Source organism: Euleptes europaea, chromosome 15, assembly GCF_029931775.1.
Source record: "Euleptes europaea isolate rEulEur1 chromosome 15, rEulEur1.hap1, whole genome shotgun sequence".
Classification (NCBI taxonomy): Eukaryota; Metazoa; Chordata; class Lepidosauria; order Squamata; family Sphaerodactylidae; genus Euleptes; species Euleptes europaea.
Genome location: NC_079326.1, coordinates 14,443,855 through 14,463,948, shown reverse-complemented (window position 1 = coordinate 14,463,948; position 20,094 = coordinate 14,443,855). Strand labels below are relative to the sequence as shown.

The 20,094-nt window shown below is 42.2% G+C and overlaps 1 protein-coding gene across 1 annotated transcript in view; it reads right to left on the bottom strand.

The window, feature by feature from the left end:
- SCTR (secretin receptor) overlaps nucleotides 1-10,394 on the bottom strand; it is a 29,507-nt gene extending 19,113 nt beyond the window's left edge. Inside the window, exons 1-3 of the mRNA XM_056861160.1 lie at nucleotides 10,251-10,394; nucleotides 3,617-3,743; nucleotides 1,525-1,635 (exon numbers count right to left, since the gene is read on the bottom strand). Of these exons, the coding sequence (XP_056717138.1) occupies nucleotides 1,525-1,635; nucleotides 3,617-3,743; nucleotides 10,251-10,394 (382 nt within the window). The remainder of the gene's footprint in view (nucleotides 1-1,524; nucleotides 1,636-3,616; nucleotides 3,744-10,250) is intronic.
- Nucleotides 10,395-20,094: the final 9,700 nt, after the last annotated feature.

The following is a 20,094-nucleotide window of genomic DNA, read 5'->3' as shown; positions in this document are numbered from 1 at the left end:
CCTTTAGCTGTGAAGACATCTTCCATCCATTTTTTAGCCGTGGCATCCAAAAACCCTTTTAAAGCGATGTTTTTTATAACATTTTCAAACTCTTAATACATCGCTGGGAATACATAATGCGGTAACCCAGTTACCGCATTATGTATTCCCAGCGATGTATTAAGAGTTTGAAAATGTGGTTGGAAGACGTCTTCACAGCTAAAGGGGCCAAACAAAGTGCGAACAGTATTTATTATAACGTTTTCAAACTCTTAATACATCGCTGGGAATACATAGAAAGTGCGAACAGTATTTTTTATAACATTTTCAAACTCTTAATACATCGCTGGGAATACAAGTGCAGTAACCCCCAAAGTGCGAACAGTATTTTTTATAACAGTTTCAAACTCTTAATACATCGGTGGGAATACATAGAAAGTGCGAACAGTATTTTTTAATAACGTTTTCAAACTCGTTAATACATTGCTGGGAATACATAATGCGGTAACCCCCTATGGCATCACATCCCCACTGAGCTTCCTCTCCTCCCCAGACCCTCACACTGCCCTCCAATCTGTAGAAATTTCCCAAGCTGGAGTTAGTAACCCTATTGTTAGATCTGTCAGTGGCCTTTGACACAGTTGATGACCACTCCATTCTAATCCATCAGTTGGAATATGAAGTTGGTGTTAAGTGAGTAGCCCTTTGGTAGTTTCAGTATTTTCTGTCTGATCAGACAAAGAGTTTCTCCATCTGAGAAGCAGAAACAGCTGTGTGGGATTTGTCTAATGGAATGCCAAAGGGTTATGTTCTATCACTCATGTTCTTCAGTATCAATATGAGGCTGCTTAAATCATAAGGATTTTCAAAGGAAGGTACTATCATCAATGTCATCAGCGGTGTCACAGCACCCCCTTTATTTTTTTTAAATGGCCCTAAAATAGCAATATAACGATGTAATGTTGCAACAATAGTTTAAGTAGGTGCTCTGAATTTCCAGCTTTCATTTCAAAAAAGTAAGTCTCTAGCCCTTTCCCTCACAGAGATATATCCTTTTCTTTATATCTCCTTGAGAAAAGGCATGAAAGACCAATTTTTTAAAAGAATGGAAGCTGGGTATTCAGAGAAGCTGCTTAAACTATCATTGTACCACTACAGGGTTATATTGCTATTTTAGGTCATTTAAAAAAATTGAAATCACTCATCAGGAGTGAGAGGGAGTGGTTTAATTATGATGACAGTCTAATAATTGAACAGTGGGCTGGAGGTGGGTGGGACAAAGAAAACTGATAAAAACATTATGTACTATGAAAAAGCCGATTCAAAATTGGCTTCCAGAAAAACATCGGGGTAAAAGAGGTCTTAAAAGAACCGGGGGAAAACCAGGGGGAAAACAAACAAACAAAATGAAGTGAAAATAAAAGGCATTAAAATGTATGCGGAAATCAGAAGATAAACCAAAGCAATATGGGGCCAGAACCAATGAAAAAACAGCACACGGAAAAGCCCCATGTCTCTTTAAAGTCATCTCATTTTTAGCTTTACCTTTTTTCCCCGTTATGATCTGGAAGACTTTGGGGCAAGGAGCTCTAATGGTCTGCCCAACTGAAGAGGACAGCCAACACGTTATATTATCCCACATTCCATGGCATCCACCTAAAATTCAAGATTAAAAACACAATTGTTTAAATTCCACCCGTTGGGATGAAATGCATCCAGAAAATGCAAAGTTTAGGAGATCCAGGGTTGGATATGTGGCCACCTAGGAGCTACGGGAGAGCTACAACAGCCTCACACAAAATGTGACTGTCAAGCACAGGGCAGTTGTGCGCACGGGCCTCTATATGACAGTCATATTCTTTCCTCTCTAATGCTGCTATTTCCCAGGTGCTGGAAAAATACAAAGGACTTCTTTTATTTACACTGTCTCACACAATAAAATGCTTTGGTTTAGATAATTTAGGCCTGATTCCTGCACAACCCAAACATCACAGGAATTGGCTGTATACAACCCTCCATTAACGAATCCTAATGGATATTAATCATGGACTTGTAGAAGGATTTGTTAAAGAAACCGTGATAAATGCGCTGGGAAAGGGAGGGCAGCTGACCCTGTTGTACAGCCTACCTCTGTTTCACCCGCCAATGCTGACTCATTCCAGATGTATTGAATATGCATAACTGAGGGTCCCTGACAGCAACAGTTTACTGAGCCCAGGCTCAAGGGGGAACAGACAGCCAACACACAAGGCCATTACTGTCAAAGGTTCCCCCAGACCAATGGTTGCACGTTGGATGGATATAATCTGAATTCAACTCACTGATAAACTGGTTGGGCAAGGCCACTGGGTTTTGTTTATATAAGACACAAGGGTATCAATAAAATATCATTAATCAAGACCAGGAAGCAGCAAATATTACTCCTCAATCAGCCATTGTTCTGAAATCTCTTTCCCAGAAGGCAGACCCTTCCCTAGCCCCAGGAACATATGTCACCCACAATAATTTACCAAAAAAAATACCATAAAGAAAGGCATAAATCACTCTGTGTACCAATAACACCAGTCTAAACACGCCAGATGTGATTACCGCATGCAGTGTTTCTTCTGTAATGGAGGAAACAGGAGAGATTTTGGAGATAATGTTTGTGAGTCCCATTTTTCAAACAGTACTGAACAGGTGCAAAAACAGAAAGGTAAGTCATAAAGTGAAACTTATTTTAAGTGCCAATAGGAACATCCCCCTGAAGATTGCTAAAATGGGATTCTGTATCCATTTGAACATGGCAACTATTCATGGAAGGTTTTTAGTAATGTGTAGGATGTTACTGTTAAGAGGTGATAAGAAAGAAAAGTGCAGTGATACTGGAAGCAGTGTTTATTCACCGCATTCATTTTCCAAAGAGAATCTCATCTCCCATCCACCAGACACAAACTGACACACAGCTTCTGAGAGATAATGCCCTGGTTTGATAAGAGTTCCTTCTTGGTGTGTGGCACATTCCTTCCTTCTAGAGGAGGTGAGGATGTCAGAAGGTTCAATGTGACCAAGGAACAGGAGAGGCAATGTGTCTTTGGTAGCCGAACCCATAGGAAGGTCAAGGGCTTCGTCATCTGCCCACTGCCCACTTCATCATCTGCCCACTTTATTCCAGGGCAGTGGTGGCAGCTTCACTGGGAGAAGAGCTCTGTAAGCTATAATGCTGACCCGGTTAAGAGAAAAGAGGTGGATCTGTCTTCCTCCTGTCCGCCATGTGCAGAAAGGTCTTCCAGAATGCAGTCACATTTGACTAGTGTTGGGTAGTAATACCAAGAGGATATAGCGAAGAATGGGATTGCACAGATTGGTCCCACCACCAGATTCCGCACATTCAGATGAACATCTGCAAGAAGCCTTATGTATGTACAAGTGCATGCACCTAGACATTCACCAGGACCTGAGTAAGCTTACATCAAGCAACCAGTGTCAGAGCTTCATACTTAAGGGGCATAGAATCTCTTTGCATGCCACCCTGGGTTCTGTGGAGGGAAGGTGGGATAAAAGTATGAAAATCACAGAAAGAGAGAGGGGGAAGACCTCTTATTTAAGAGAATAATCGAGAATGGAATTATTTTTCCTATAGAGTTGGTAATTTTACCTGAACTTCCAAGCCGCTCATTTTCAGCTGTCCTATTCTCTTCTTCCTGGGACAGGATCATTGTGCAGAGTTCTTCTTCCCTTTTCATAATTTTCAGTACTTCACATGATGTAATCATGGCTCCAATCTGTTATTTTTTTAGAAAGTAACTGCTTTATTATTTTGCCAATAGCTAAACATATTATCTACACAATATAACATCTACATAAAGTTGTCTGTGACACATACATGACCCTTAAAGTGCAGGGTTTTACAATGAGATAATGGTTTTTAATATTATGCTTGCCTTTCTGGGTTTACTTGGAGCCAGAAATCCCTAGAGTTTAGAATTAGGACCTGTTCAGTGTAGCAAAACAGTTAATGTGTTGGACTTGGTTTGGGGAGACGCTGGTTCAAATCCCTACGGTCACTGGGTGATCTTGCTCTAATCAGCCTTTCTTTGATTAACCTACCACACAAGGGTGTGAGGAGGATAAAATAGAGGATGGGAGTACCATGTACATTGTCCTGAACTAATTGGAGAAAAGTCTGGGATAAAAATGTGATAGATTTTCAAAGCGAGCTTCAGCCACGGGAAGTATGAAGCAATCATAAAGAGAGACTTTGAGCTTGTACAGATTTCCTCTCCTTCATCAATGCACAAGAAACACATGCCCTTACAGAATGGGATAGAGAGATGGGGTTCTGGTCCATGCCTGGTAGTCTTCAGCTCTGATATTTCACATGTAAAAATTAAGCACCAATTAAGCACTAATCAGAAAGAATAATGTTAAGTATGAATACAGGTGCTCTTTCAAATACATCCTTTATACATCTGCCCTGATCGACACCAGGAAATACACAATAGGTTTCAAGAAATCGTTTACACAACTTTTGACCTACCTGCCATGCATTGCCATCTGCGATCTGGACAATCTTAATGGGCTGCACTCCCAAGCAGGCCATTGTGAAAGTCCCTGGTGAACTTCCATATACAGCTAGGGGACTGTGCTCAGCTCAGTGAACACTTTCATTCGTACAGACCTCTGCCAGTACACATGACACACAGGGCAGCAGCTGAACAGAACTGGCTGCAGCTTGGTCTAAGTATCACATGTGTGAGTCAATGGACTTGGGTCAGCTTCTTCCACTGAAAAGAGCATGTTTCTGAACTAGTGGGACTTTATGCCAAAGATGCCACACCACTGAGTGTGACATCGTTTAGCAGGGCATGATCTGTAGTGCATGTCGTTAAAAGCATGCTGCAACTTTGTTCTGGAGCCCCCGTTACAGTAGGTACAGATGCGATTTGCATTGCTTACAGTGCTATTTCCTTGCCATCTGCCCCCTTATCTATTACCATTTTTTATCTAATGTACATTTCCCCCTCTTGCATTCACATGTCAGACTATGCCAAGGTAACCAAACCGCCTCTCGAAACAGGTTGGCAGAGTTTTCTTGTCAATTCCATCTTAGATTGCCTTTCGTTATTTTTTTATTTTTTTAATCACTCCAAATGGCTCGGCTCTTTCCTTTTGCAATACGCACAATATTGGAACTGGATAACTATGCAAAAAGAAGCTAGAGGGGGAAATCCCTCACTACTAGCAACGGAGGACATAAGGAAAGACCACAGGATATGGTCCTCTCTGCCCACCGGCAACAGGTCAAAAGTATATGGGATTTCTATCCGCACCTTTTCTTTAACGGTAGTAAATTGAAGTGGGGTTTTTCAAGCCAACTTTGACCAAAATCACACGTTTATTATAACCTGCAGAAAAGATGAAATGTGATTAAAAATCAAACTTCCTACCCAGCCATCAATTAACTCAGAAACTATGAACACATTTAAAGCCAGCTTTCTGTTCTCCCCATGCTAGAATCTGATGCTCATACAACTGAAGGACCACCTCTCCTGCTATCAACACACGTGCCAGCTTAGATCCTACCAGCAGTCCCTCCTGTTCATAAAGTCCTGTTCATGCTAATCAAATTTGCAGATGACACCAAGTTAGGAGGGGTAGTTAATATCCTGGAGGACAGGGTCAGAGTTCAGAATGACCTCGATAGACTGGAGAGCTGGTACTTCACCTAGGCAGAAGTAACATAAGGCACAGGTACAAGATGGAAGATACTGTAGTTGGCTTGACAACAGTACATGTGAAAGAGATCTGGGAGTCTTAGTGGACCACAAACTAAATATGAGTCAACAGTGTGGAACTTCAACTGGAAAAACTTAAAGGTTACTCATTGAGCTAATCCATTTTTCAAAGATATTGTTGAAGAAATGTGATACATTAATTCTGGTTTTAGTTTTTAAATAACTTCTTTATTACTATATACAATGCTTAATAATTAAAATTTATAATTGTTATATTATATGTGGTTCAAAAGAATGAAATAAGCATCTCTGGCTTGAAATATCTTTTAACTATAGCTGAACGGATAACGAGCAAAGTAATTATGTTTAGTTATACAAAACATATTAGGATTAGAATCTTTAATACAAAAGAGCAAATAAGTTTATAACAAGATGGAGGAAGATGAGGGGGAGTTTTTTATATTTACTTAATAACTAAGATGCATTTTCAACAATAATGTATTCTCTTTCTTTTTCTTATTGACAAATTGTATATATTGTTGAAATGTTTGTTTATAAAGTTATAGAAAATAATAGAAAATGTTTTATTAAAAAAACACAACAGTGTGATATGGCGGCTAAGAAGGCCAATGCAATTCTGGGCTGCATTAATAGGAGTATTGTGTCTAGATCAAGGGAAGTAATACTACCACTGTATTCTGCATTGGTCAGACCTCACTTGGAACACTGTGTTCAGTTTTGGGCTCCACAATTTAAGAAGGATGTTGACAAGTTGGAGCGTGTCCAGAGGAGGGCGACCAGAATGGTCAAAGGTCTGGAATCCATGCCCTATGAGGAGTGACTTAGGGAGTTGGGTTTGCTTAGTCTGGAGAAGAGAAGGTTGAGGGGAGACATGATAGCCATGTTTAAATATTTGAAGGGATGCCATGTTAATGAGGGAACAAGCTTGTTCTCTGTTGCTTCAGAGACTAAGACATGGAGTAATGGATTTAAACTAAGAGAAAAACGATTCCACCTAAACATTAGGAAGAACTTTCTGACGGTGAGGGCTGTTCGACGGTGGAATGCGCTGCCTCGGAGGGTGGTGGAGTCCCCGTCTTCGGAGGTCTTTAAGCAGAGGTTGGATGGCCATCTGTCGGGAGCGCTTTGATTCTGGGATCCTGCATGGCAGGGGGTTGGACTCGATGGCCCTTGTGGTCTCTTCCAAACTTGTGTGATTTTATGATCTCTCCTGCAAGGATGACTTGTACATCCTCAGAGAGGCACTTTTTGCTGTTGCTCCTGTATTTTGGAATGGCTTGCTGGGGGGGTGTAGGCAAAGCCCCTTTTTGCCAGCCTTTAGAAGAGCGTGCAAGTCAGTCCAGTTTCAACGGGATTTTGCCAGTTTTTGTAATCAATGGCTTTACTGATGCATACACAGGATAGCTGGGATTTGTGTGTTTTAGAGCAATATGTTTCCTTTCTTTGCTCCAACATGAAGGGGAACAGGCACCAGCAGCAGGCAGAGCCTCAGTGTGAAAGTTCTGCCTGCAGACAATCTATGACAGGGCAGAGCTTAGTGGCACATTCAAAATAGCCGTGGTCAGCTGTGGCATCCCCACCTTTTGTTTTCTAACAAGGATTTTTAAAAAAAAAAAACCAAGTCTCCTCTATGAGCCATAGCTCAGCTATTGGGGGGTGGGGAGCTGGCAAGCTTGTCATCAGGTTGCCACATCTGTGTGTACTAGGAAGCAGGTGGTGAAGGGGGGTACCAACAGTGAGCGGTGCAGAAATAGGACGTGTGAATGCTGTTCCCATGCGCTTCAATCCCACTGGCCACTGCTAGCATAGCAGGCATGGCTTTTCCTGCCCCATGTGAAAGCCGCCATAGTGCATCTCTTCATCTCCATGAGCAGTTTTAAATCAAACAAATAAGGAATAATTCCTTGAAAGAAGGAACAGGTGGCAAATCTAAAACCGGCCCTAATAGAGTCTTGCTTCTGGAAGAGAAGAGGTCCAGTCAATCCATCCTGGCTGGCAAGCAGTGGAAGACAACTCCCTCCAGCATGGTGAAGTGGTTAAGAGCGGCAGACTCTAATCTGTTGAACCAGGTTTGTTTCCCCACTCCTCCACATGAAGCCTGCTGGGTGATCTTGGGCTAGTCACAGTTCTCTCAGAACTCTCTCAGCCCCACCTACCTCACAAGGTGCCTGTTGTGTGGTGGGGAAGGGAAGGCGATTGTAAGCCACTTTGAGACTCCTTAAAGGTAGAGCAAAGGTAAAAGGTAAAGGTCCCTTGTGCAAGCACCGGGTCATTCTTGACCCATGGGGTGATGTCACATCTTGACATTTTCTAGGCAGACTTTGTTTATGGGGTGGTTTGCCAGTGCCTTCCCCAGTCATCTTCCCTTTACCCCCAAGTAAGCTGGGTCCCCATTTTACTGATCTCGGAAGGATGGAAGGCTGAGTCAACCTTGAGCCGGCTACCTGAAACCAACTTCCGTTGGGATCGAACCCAGGTTGTGAGCAGAGCACAGGGGGGTAGTATAAAAACCAACTCTTCTTCTTTTTCCTCCTCTGGCCTGCAAATGCTCTGCTGGAAAGAATGGAGGCTGAAGCCTGCCTTTCTTAACCCCTTTCAACACTCTGTGCACCTTTAGCAGGGAACTGCCGAACATTTTGAGAATCACCAATTCAGGCGCCTACATTTCATAACAAACCAGAATTATTTAAATCAAGCTGTGACTTCATGGCAAACCTGCTTATTTTGGAACTGGATATTTTTCCATTCCAAAAACCTTAAAACCCTTAGCTCATCTTGTCGGATGTAAAAATGTCGGAAAAGGTAAACACTATATAACATTTCTAGATGTTATTCAAGGGGTTGAAGTGGTGTCCTTGTTTACCTCTTTAAATACTTCAAGTTGTTGTTTTTACAAACACAGATCAAGAAAAACTACTTTTAAAAGCCCAGACTGTGAAACTATGCTCTGCTGCCCAGTATCGCCATACAGTAGGACTAGGCACAGATACCGTCTTGTAAGAACATAGAATTCCTTTGCTCCAGCGCTAGGACAGCATTTGACACCAGCGCTGCTGCACCAGCACTGGGGAGCAGCATCGGTGGAAGAGAGATGTTGGCACTAGCTCCGTGGCAGAAAAGGTGCAATGCCGGATTGCCTCTTCTTGGGTATCAGAGCTGGGCAGGAATGGCAAAGCTGCTACCAGACAAAACAGGTCATACTGGGCTTAGTGGACCGATGATTTCATTAAATATAAAGCAGATCCTTACAGCCTAATATCACCTTACATGCAAGGAGCTTTTTCCAGGTCAGACAGAAGTAGAATGCTCATGGACTTCATCACGAAAGCATAGTAGCTAGGGGAGTGTCTCCATACACTTAGTTTGCTTCATTTAATGTGTCATGTTAACACTTATGCTTTGCTTCAGTTCTGTTTTTTGATTTCTGGGTGGTTCTACAACCCAAATCCTATTTCATGGTTTACTGAATGTCCCATCCTGTGGATTGTATTGACTCACTCTGTGTAATCCGCCTTGAGTCCCATTGAGAAAGGCAGACTATAAATAACGCAAATAAATAAAATAAAATATCTGATACAATCTATCCAGGGGAAGGAGTGTTCTTGTCTAGGAAAATCACACACACACCAACATGTTTATAGAATCATAGAATGATAAACAGAAGAAAATCTTATATCACCGCTGTGAAAGTCATTGCTACAAGTTGCTGCCGTAGCCGGATGTTTAACTGAGGTTTTTAAAAGGAACTAGGCAAAATTAATGGAATGGGAAGGATACAAACTAGCTTCCTGGTTTACTTTGCTAAATGGGCTGACAGAAATGTGTGATAGCAAAGAGTCTGCACAGATCAAAATATTTTTGTTTCCATGCTAACAGTTTGGAAAGTGCTGTAATTTAATTTTACCCAAGTCTTTTATATAACTTTCAGGATATTTTGTCAGTTTTTAAACATTAGAATGTCGAATAATTTTCTGCAAGGGGTACATATTTTAATCACATTTCCTGCTTGTTTTATATGCTTTGTCCATCTGTTAATGCTATCTGTTCCTCAATTTGTACTAATAACCAAGCCCAAATTGAACAATACTGTATCATGAAAGAAAGCAAACAAGAAGCTTTCGAACAGATGCACATCAACAGTCATAGCCAGTAATTTGACAGAAAACTGGCTGTTATCTATTACAATCAATAATTATTATGTTAAAGATAATAAAATATTTATTTTTGTCAACTTTCTCAATCTGCTTGATGAAGATGAACAAACAGCAATTATATATTTTAAGGCTTTAAGAAACCGACAGTGCACTCCTATGCAGAGTTACTCTAGACCATCAACGCATAGCTAGGATGTCATTGGTTTATCCCTCTCATGTCTCTCATTTTTCTAAACCAAGATCAAAAAAACTGAACGCATGAGAGGGACAGAGAATGAGAAGAGACAGGCGGCAGGGAGAAGAAGGCACCAAAAACCCCGTGGCATGCGCGCACACCCACCCACACACCCCAACCCCCAGCAGGCAAGGGCTGGCTTACTTCCTCCTCACATTCACTCCGCCTTGCCTGGTACTGGAAGCGGGGCAGGAGGTGTCGGCTGGCAACGGGCATGAGCTTTCCCCCCCACTGGTTGTGGTGCTGGTAGTGGCCGCCGCCGCCACAGAAGGGTCCTCCTCGGTGCATTGGGGCCCCAGCAGATGACTGTCTTCAGGGAGAAGGGGAAAGATCTGGCTCAGCAGAGGAGGAGGGAGAGGAACGAAGCTTGTGTGATGCCAGACTCACTCGAGGCTCCCTCTCAGTGCAATTTTTGTCCTACATTTTGCAGGACAATGATTTAGCTCAAACCCAACCCCTTTCTGACTATATATTACTCTTCCTACACATTTGACACTGAGAGACACTGTCCTTCAGTGTTACTCCTCTGAAGATGCCTGCCACAGCTGCTGGCAAAACGTCAGGAAAGAAAATACCAAGACCACGGTCACACAGCCTGGATAACCTACAAGAACCTAAGTCTATGTAATTACACAGCATTGCTAATCATCAGCCTGAGTGCTTTATTGCACTTTTTTCTGGCAATATAAGACACAGTTAATTCTCCCTTTTTTAAAAAAAAGCAAGTTTAAACCCCAAAGGTAGACCTGCATCTCGCTTCAGGAAATGAAACCCAGATTCCTCCAGCCTTGGTGTAAACCAAACTTTCCCTTATATGTTCTTTCCCCTCCTGATTGCGCTCTGATGGAAATGAGTTCATTTCTGTGCCCAAAGATATACTACAAGCCTCTTTTGTTACTTACAGTTAGTGATGAAGTTGCAAAGATAATAATTAGGATGGTCCACATGATCAGCTGCAGACCCTTTCTTGCATTCTCAGGCACAGGACAGGAGGTCACTTCAACAGGTTTCTGAGCGCTCTCCAGCAGGTTCTCATAGTCCCTTTCATTCGCTTCCCTGCTCTCTCTCCGATTCCTTAGCTCTTCTCATCCCGTGCCTGTGCTGTTGCATCTGCTGCTGAGAACTTGCAGGTCCCTCAGCGTCTCTGGGCAGCAAGATGCTTTCCTACCATCCCCAAAGACACAAGTACCTCTACGGTCCACGTCCCAGATATCTTCATCTCTCTTCCATTACTCATTGTTATCACCCGCACGTCAGTGAGGAATGATCATGCTTTATGCTCCCACAATAAGGGAACAAAGATTGCTGCCGCCTCCGTTTCAGAAAAGCAAAGACTAATCCATCAAAGGGAAGACCATTATTATTATTATTATTATGGGTCCTAGAAGGAGCGGGGCAGGCATGGGCTATTTCCAGCTGAGGAACGAGAGCTTTGCAGAGTGCAATTCAAACTGACCATCTGTTGAAGTCAGCTCAGATTGGGCTTTCCCGGGAGTGCACGTGAGCTGACAGCAAAAACGGATAGACTAATTTCTACATGAACTATAGAAGTATATGCTCCCAGCCAACAAAAGAATCAAGTATGTAGGGAGCAGTTTTAGGGCACAGTTCTGGAGAAATGTAGGCAGGAGCATGGGTATGACATATGATCCACTGTCTACCAACTACACCTGCATCAATAAACAACACTGTAAGAGCAGGAATACTGTAAAAGCACTGTAAGAGCATGTGTGTGTTCCTGTGATTATTTTCCCTAACATTTTATAACTGAGACCCCACTACTGGTGCTGCGATATAAAGAAAGAGAGAAGAATGCAGGCAGGAGGAGTTATTTAACTATAACTCTTGCAGCATTTTCCCCTTGCAGCATTTTCCCACTGAAAATCACCAAACTTATGCGGTTTTTAAAATTTATTAATACCCATATATTTTCCCTCTGTGGCGGTAAAAGTAGTTTGGGATACTGAAGGGGGCAAGTGGCAGTGGTTCGAGGGGTTCTCCCCCACCCCCCATGATGCTTACTCCAAGCTTCCGTTAATCCAGGTAGAGAAAACAAGGCAAAGAGAGAATGCTCCTTTTTTTTCCTTACTTGGACTAAAGGCTGAAGAATCCTGGCTAGACACTAACTCTGGTTACCCATGACGTATGAACACAGGTACACAGGCTAATCAGAGAATGTTCCCCTACCCACAAATCAGGATGCTAAACCAGAATTTAATCCAGTTCATGAAAGGAAAAAAAGATGTGGCTAACATTTGCGCCTACATTTGTACACAAGAGGTTACAGTGCAATATTAAGCACAGTTACACCCTTCTAAGCCCATTGATTTTAAATGGACTTAGAAGTGTATAACTCTGTTTAGGATTGCACTGTTACGTGTGAAGCATTCCTATGGTCACTTTACTCAGAAGCCTATGCAAGATTCTAACACCAGTTTAGCCACACCCTGAACCCATAAGCAAGTGTCCTACAGATATCCTATACAGAAGCCTTAATACAATGTTTTCAAAATCTAGTTTGATGAAATGTTGTGGAATATTCAGAAGTTTGCACACTGTTTGGTGTCATTTTGATTGGTCCTAATAATAGGTATTATGGGACTACACACATAATGTAATGCTTACAGAAATGTGTAATAGCTATCTTTGATTAAAGATCTTTAATCTTTCTCAGGTTGGACAGACCCGAGTTGACTCAGGCTCGAAGTGGACTGGCTGACCTTAGTCCAGTCACTTTCTCTGTTTATCTCACAGGGCATAAGAATTTAGGGGGTTAGGCAGTATCCCCTGTTTCAAATACACAGTGCCAGAGGGTTAAGGTTGCCAGGTCCCTTTTCGCCACTGGCAGGATATTTGGGGGTGGAGCCTGAGGAGGGTGGGGTTTGGGGAGGGACTTCAATGCCATAGAGTCCAATTGCCAAAGCGGCCATTTTCTCCAGGTGAACTGATCTCTATCAGTTGGAGATCAGTTATAATAGCAGGAGATCTCCAGCTAGTACCTGGAGGTTGGCAACCCTATTCAAAAAGAAAGCAAGGCATGAAAGAGGAACAATTTGGACGGTTGCTGCCAACACTGTTTTGCTGTATTTGATCTGGAAGTACTTTGTTTGGGGTGGAATAATGTGAACATTTAAAAGATTGCCAGAAATATTCACAAATTTCTGCAAAACAAGATAGGAATTTTTAAACAAAGTCAGAACATACTTATGATTTCTATTGGCTGGAGATCAGTTGTAGTAGCAGGAGATCTCCAGCTATTACCTGGAGGTTGGCAACCCTACAGAGAGTGTGATACATCTTTTGATGATTAGCATAAACTGTGGCCTGTAAACACTTGAAAGGAATGTAGGAGATATATGCAGATGGCTAAATTAACAGATTCCCTGCACGGGAAGGATGTGGAAGATTTTAAAACTATGTGGTCAAAAGCATTCGCATATTGGGATAAACTGGAAAAAAACGAATTTTATTAGTATAGTGAACAAGTTGTAGATTCAGTTTTGTAATTCAAATTATTGATAAAATGATTTATTAATAAACTGTTTAGACACTTCTCCGGAAGTTCAACACGGTGGTGGGTGGGATTAAGGGTACACTGGTGGAGGGAGGTGGGAATATAACGGATAAGATAATTGTAATAAGAATGTAACAACTGTAGGTTTGGTAATTTTTCTGCGAACCTTTTTATAGATATATCATTCTTATTATGTAGCTATCTATATTGTTACTTTTTTTCTTTTTTATATCCTTTGTTGTTTGTATTTTGTTTTTTTCTGTTCGTTTGAAAAATTATTAAAAATCTTTAATTAAAAAAAAAAGGGAATGCAGGAGAGAAAACCCCACTCCACATCCACCCATCAGAAGCATCTTCCAGGATCCCTGAGAGCGACGCTCCAAACCCCCCCAACCAGTAAGCCCTCCCTCCCAGTCCACAAATGGTACAGTCCCATTGGGATGATTCGACCAGCCCCCACAATTTAAAAACGGCAGCAAATTTATTTATTTTTTTGAAGCTACCAGCACACCCACCCAGCTGTCAACACGGGACGTGCTTTTGCACAGGACCCGTGGGAAGAAAAGGAAGCGCAAACTTTGTTGCCAACTTTGCAGCTCCCCCCCTACGCGCACCATGGTACGGCCCGATGCCGGCTTTGTGCCTCGGAACGGTGAGCCTAGCAACCGGGGCAGCTGCAAGCCCGGGCAGCCTGCGGAGGGGAGGTGGGGGGCAGCCTGCTTACGACCCTCTCTCTCCACCCCCTACCCCATTGACACCTTTCCTTCTTAGCCCCCCCACCCCCAGCTCCATTGGCTCCCACAAGGGCTGCGTGGAGCAAACTGCACACCTGCACGGTAGGATCAACAGTGAGCCAAAAGATGGGGTGGGGGGAGACGTTGTGGTTTCCACTGGAGGACCTTTTGCTGATGGTCCATTGCCGGGGGGGGGGGCATTGATGCATGGGAGGGATTTGCCTTGGATTTGCCCCATCTCTATTTTTTTTAAATATAATTTTATTGATTTTTTCCCCCCAAATATATAAAGCGCTCTTTAACCACAATTAGGAAAAAATAATTCACAGTGCTCTAGAAAAAATAGACCGTAGCAGTAAAGAGAAAACCAAAAGTTATTGTTGGAAATATAAATTAATTAACTGATGGGTTGACTTCCCCATCACCTCCTTCTACCTCAAAATAAAATTATATGTTCCATCGTCGATTGTTTTCTGATCCTAATATTATCATTACATCCATGTTACCTTTAAATACTTAATAATATATCTAGTTTTTCTTTCAATCAATTATATAGATATTACATTGAGGATCAGATCAAAGAGTAACCTTCCATTTTCCCCATGTGCAGGATTTGCCCCATCTCTAGATGCACATTTATGTGGCTGTAAATAAAAGCATATATATCACTGGTTCCCAACCGGGGGTCCGTGGACCCCCAGGGGTCCGCGAGAACTAAATTAAGGTCCACGAAACAAAGTTATAAACCCATAATAAATTAATATTTTCGATTAAAAGTTCTCTATTATAAAAACATATATTCAAATATTATTCTAAGTTTAATGTTTAACTAACAGTTATGATTAAAGTTTATTTTCAAATTCTCCGAATTTTTATTTTGAACCTTGGGTCCCTGCTCCGAACAAAAAAGTCCTAGTGGTCCCTGGCCAAAAAAAGGTTGGGAACCACTGATATATATAGATGCACATTTTCCCCATCCAAATTCTCAAAACTCTGCATGGGGGCTCATTGTTGGGTTTTAAGAATCTGGGCGGGGAGGATGTGCCTCTAGAGCAGTGGTTCCCAAAGTGGGCAGTACCACCCCCCTGGGGGACGATGGGATCACCTAGGGGGGCACTAAGAGGCAAGGGGGCAGCAGGGGGGGTGTTAGAGGTGGGCCCCTTCAGCTGTGTGGTTCACTAATTTACAATAGATCAAGCTGTGGCACCGTGCCGGCGAATTGGGTGGAAACTATCAGAATTTTATTCCAGACTTCAAAGAGCTGGTACCACTGGATCAAGTTCATCACTTTTGTTGAATAAACTTCAACTAAGAAGTTTTGGGTTGATTTTGAATAGATGTGCAATTAATTGTTACTGTTTTGAAATGTTATTATCTTCTTTAGTGAGTCATGCAAACCCCTATTTTGAATCACGCTTTTTTATAGGATAGTGGGCGCTGAGGTTGAGTTTGTGGAACCAAGGGGGCGGTGGCCCAAAAAGTTTGGGAACCACTGATCCAGAGAGTGGTATATTCAAGGCAAAACCTCCCATGCGTAACTGGCTGTTTGGTTAGGAAAGGGGGATTCACTTCGAAGCAGATCTTGCCATGTCGGGGGTGGGGTGGGGGCGGGCAGATATATTATGTGTGTAGAATTTGTGCCCTGGTATCTGAGCTGGCTTGCTGGGGAGGGCAGGTTATAAGTCTAATAAATAAATAAATATGTATAAACATATAGGAAGGGCATTGCAAGCCCCTTTTATATAATACAGCCCACTTTATTTTTCAAAAAGATATTCGACACTTGGGCTTTGTACCTTCAGATAGGTGCAAAGAGAATGGTAACCCCTGTTTCAAACAACCATTTCTAGAGTATGGATGGCCAAACTATGGTGAAAGTGGTACATGAGTAGGTATTTGTGATGCCCCTGGACAAGAACAGGAGGGCAGCTAGGCTTGGCTATGGCACAGGACCAGAACTACTCTTACATGTACCGTATATGTATTTGGCCAGTTATCATACTTCGAATTTCCAATAGTACACGTGCCCCAAATGGCTATGACTATTCTAGAAGCACCACAGGAAGGACATCCTATGTTTAACTTTTCTCTGGAAATGCCACGTTAATTACCGTTTCTTGCATTTTAACATAGATGGGATTCCCAGGAATGCCGTTGTGTCTTTTTCCAAGTCATACGGGATACAACTATTAGCGTTGTCACCAGTGTTGGATTAAGATACGCTGAAGCCCTAAACTATGTCAAGTTTAAGAGGCCCCTTAGCATTACCAGTAAATAAATAAATAGTTAACTTGGAAATGTTTAGTATTTTTTTGAATTTACAGGCCCCTCTTAATCTGAGGAGCCCCGTGGCGCAGAGGGGTAAGCTGAAGTACTGCAGTCCAAGCTCTGCTCATGACCTGAGTTCGATCCCGACAGAAGTTGGTTTCAGGTAGCCAGCTCAAGGTTGACTCAGCCTTCCATCCTTCCGAGGTTGGTAAAATGAGTACCCAGCTTGCTGGGGGTAAAGGGAAGATGACTGGGGAAGGCAGTGGCAAACCACCCCATAAATAAAGTCTGCCTAGAAAACGTCGGGATGTGACGTCACCCCATGGGTCAGGAATGACCCGGTGCTTGCACAGGGGACCTTTACCTTTTTACTTAAATCTGAGGTCTTAAATTCTAGTTTACTTAGCTTGTGAATAAACCCATCTCTGGCTGTCATTACCAGGCTAGTTGGGATGGGGTTGTACTCCTTAAGAATTAGGTTTGCAGCCTGGAAGGGCTTCTCCTAGATCCAGCACTGCTCCTGAATGCTCTGTGGGCAGTTACAGCTGGGGCATTTTTGCTCCGTTTATGTTGGTGCATCAGCTGGACTCTTTCTGATCTTGCTGTTGTTACGCATATCTTGGTTGGTTCTATGTTAGACAAATGGAACGTGTTTCACATAAGGCTGCCTCTGAACAGTGTTCAAAACTGATAGCTGCAGCAGTACAGAACGGAGGCCAATTTATCTTATCATATACTTAGGATATTGTACCCTCTTCACTGGCTCCCGATTTGTTTCTGAGCCCAGTTCAAAGCCCAGTTCAAACCTTTAAAGCCCTAAATGGCATGGGATCAGGATATGTGAAGCTGATTTCTTCCTTTTTAGGTCAAGCCCTGTCTATTCCATCACAGTCTGAGGCGCAGTTGGTTTGCACGCAAGACAGGGCCTTCTCGCTGGCGGCACCAAAGTTGTGGAATTCTCTGCCTTGAAAACTATTGGGCTGATCTCATGTTCAGGTGACAGGTTGAGATGCTATTGTAACCAGGGGTAACCTGCTGCAAATATCCAGCACTACGAGTGTGGTTAGGCGCCATTTGAAATTTTGTAATTTTGTGTTTTTAATTTTGGCTGGGATTTTATTATTTTAAATTTAGATTTTTATATTGATGTAGTAACGCGTTTATATGATGTTACCCACTCTGAGCTGGCTTCAGCCGGGGAGGGCGGGTTATAAATCACAAAATAAATAAACTTACTATTTAAAAAATGTAGGGCTTTTTTGTATTACATGATATGATTGCTTCTTAGTATTAACATAATAATTGATAGCCACTTTGAGGGTTCTTTGGGGTTGGAAATGCAGGGTAAATATACTTTAATTAAATAAACTACAAAACAAACACAGCTCTGGAAAAGGGCTCCTAATGTATTTATTTACTATACGCAGCTCCTCATAGTAGCAATAGTCTGTTAGTGTATTGTGTTAGTTGTGTGTCTAGAAAATCTGTTTCTAAATTTTATCATTTATTTATAAATGTGGATTTTCATTGTAAGCCACCTCAGGCAAGACTCTGAAGAGGAGGCATAGAAATATAATTAATTAATTAATTGTGCAATGTGTGTTTTGCCCATTGTGCCAGGCATAACCAGAGACAAGGAAGGTGTAGAGAGAAGAAGTGGAACAACGCTTTGCGTAAGGCTGCTGCCAAAAACTGCATCCCCATGTCGAGCTGTCCCGTTAATAGGATTATTGTTTCGATGGCCTATAATGTTATCCAATAGTGCGTTATGCAGTTTTTGCCACCAGCAGCCAACTATCTGGAGCAGGATTAGGGCAAAAATTTTAAAGTCATCAAGATGCAGGGTGACTGATGCTACCTGGGGAGGGGGGAGGAGATAAGGAAAACTATGTGTGTAGGATCTCACTTTCAGCAGCAACTCCTTGTTGAGTGTAATGGATGGTTAGAGTTGCCAACCACCTGGAGAAAAAAAGTGTCCTGTCTCTTTGACAGAGGTTTAATGGGATGTAATTTACCTCCATGCCATGAAAAGCTTTGGCGGCCCATGTCCACATGCTAAGCTTCTATTAAAGGTATAGGATGTTTTACTCCAGGCCTGTAGACAATCCTACTGGTTGTTCCACCCAAGACAACTTCAGAGGTTCATTTGGTCCTTTTTGACATTGTGAAGGACACAGCAGTGACAGCCCAACTGACTAGGTTTTGTGAATAGAGCAGACAGTTTATTGCTTAATATTCTGTGGCGAGCCTCGAGATGTATTTACATTTAGATAACTGTGCTTACTTCAACTGGCCCTGTAATCCCTCTGAGCCCTGGCTGTGTTATGCATTTGTCTTCATTCAATAAACAAGTCATCCTAAAATTATTCAAAGAACTGAAATGCTATGTCTGTAACTCCGTCCATTAATATTTAGCAACTGAAGAATCTGGAAAGATACCTTTGAAGGTTGCCAGAGAAGGTCTAGTTTTCCAGATTCTGAAAAAACAATATTCCCTTTCCCTGGGGGATAAAACTGGGGAAAGAAAATTCTGTGCATGTACATTTATTTAGGAGCCCTGTGGCGCAGAGTAGTATACTGCAGTACTGCAGTCCAAGCTCTGCTCACGACCTGTGTTCGATCCCGATGGAAGTTGGTTTCAGGTAGCCAGCTCAAGGTTGACTCAGCCTTCCATCCTTCCGAGGTCGGTAAAATGAGTACCCGGCTTGCTGGGGGTAAAGGGAAGACAACTGGGGAAGGCACTGGCAAACCACCCAGTAAACAAAAGTCTGCCTAGTAAACGTCGGGATGTGACGTCACCCCATGGGTCAGGAATGACCCGGTGCTTGCACAGGGGACCTTTACCTTTACATTTATTTAGTCTTGTTTCTTAGGCATAAATATAATGAGAGTTATGCTGAACTGTGATCCGTTCCTACAACAGAAATGTATAATGTTGCATGGGTGAGTGTTCTGGCCATTTTGAAGTTCTTAAGAATAACTCAGCTTTGCTGTTAGGATTTATAAGATAAACCTGGATGTGTACTAATATGTCAGATAGTTGGCTGGCAAGTGAGTTTTAGCTCATCTCTAGAAGACCGAAAGAGTTCCTGCCCAAAAGAAGATGTAAATGTCACTATACCTAAAACCAGTTATCTCTTTTTACCGACTTATTGAATGTAGTTAATAGTGAGACGCCACCCGTGCTTTTGATAGCTATCATTTTCTTGGAATTCCTTATCAATTCATGCACAACACAGTTTTATGTATTAAGTATTATGTTGTTAACCACCCTGAGTCCGGCCTTGGCTGGATATTGAGGGCAGGATAAAAATATAAATAAATAAATAACTGCAATTATTTTTCCTTTCATGAGCTTGCACAACAGGTATGTTTGTGCATGTGAGAATTTCCATGTCTCCAGCTATGTTTTGTATTTGATAACAGGAATTGCCCATTTTGATTCTCAAAAAGCTGCACTTTCCGCACAAAG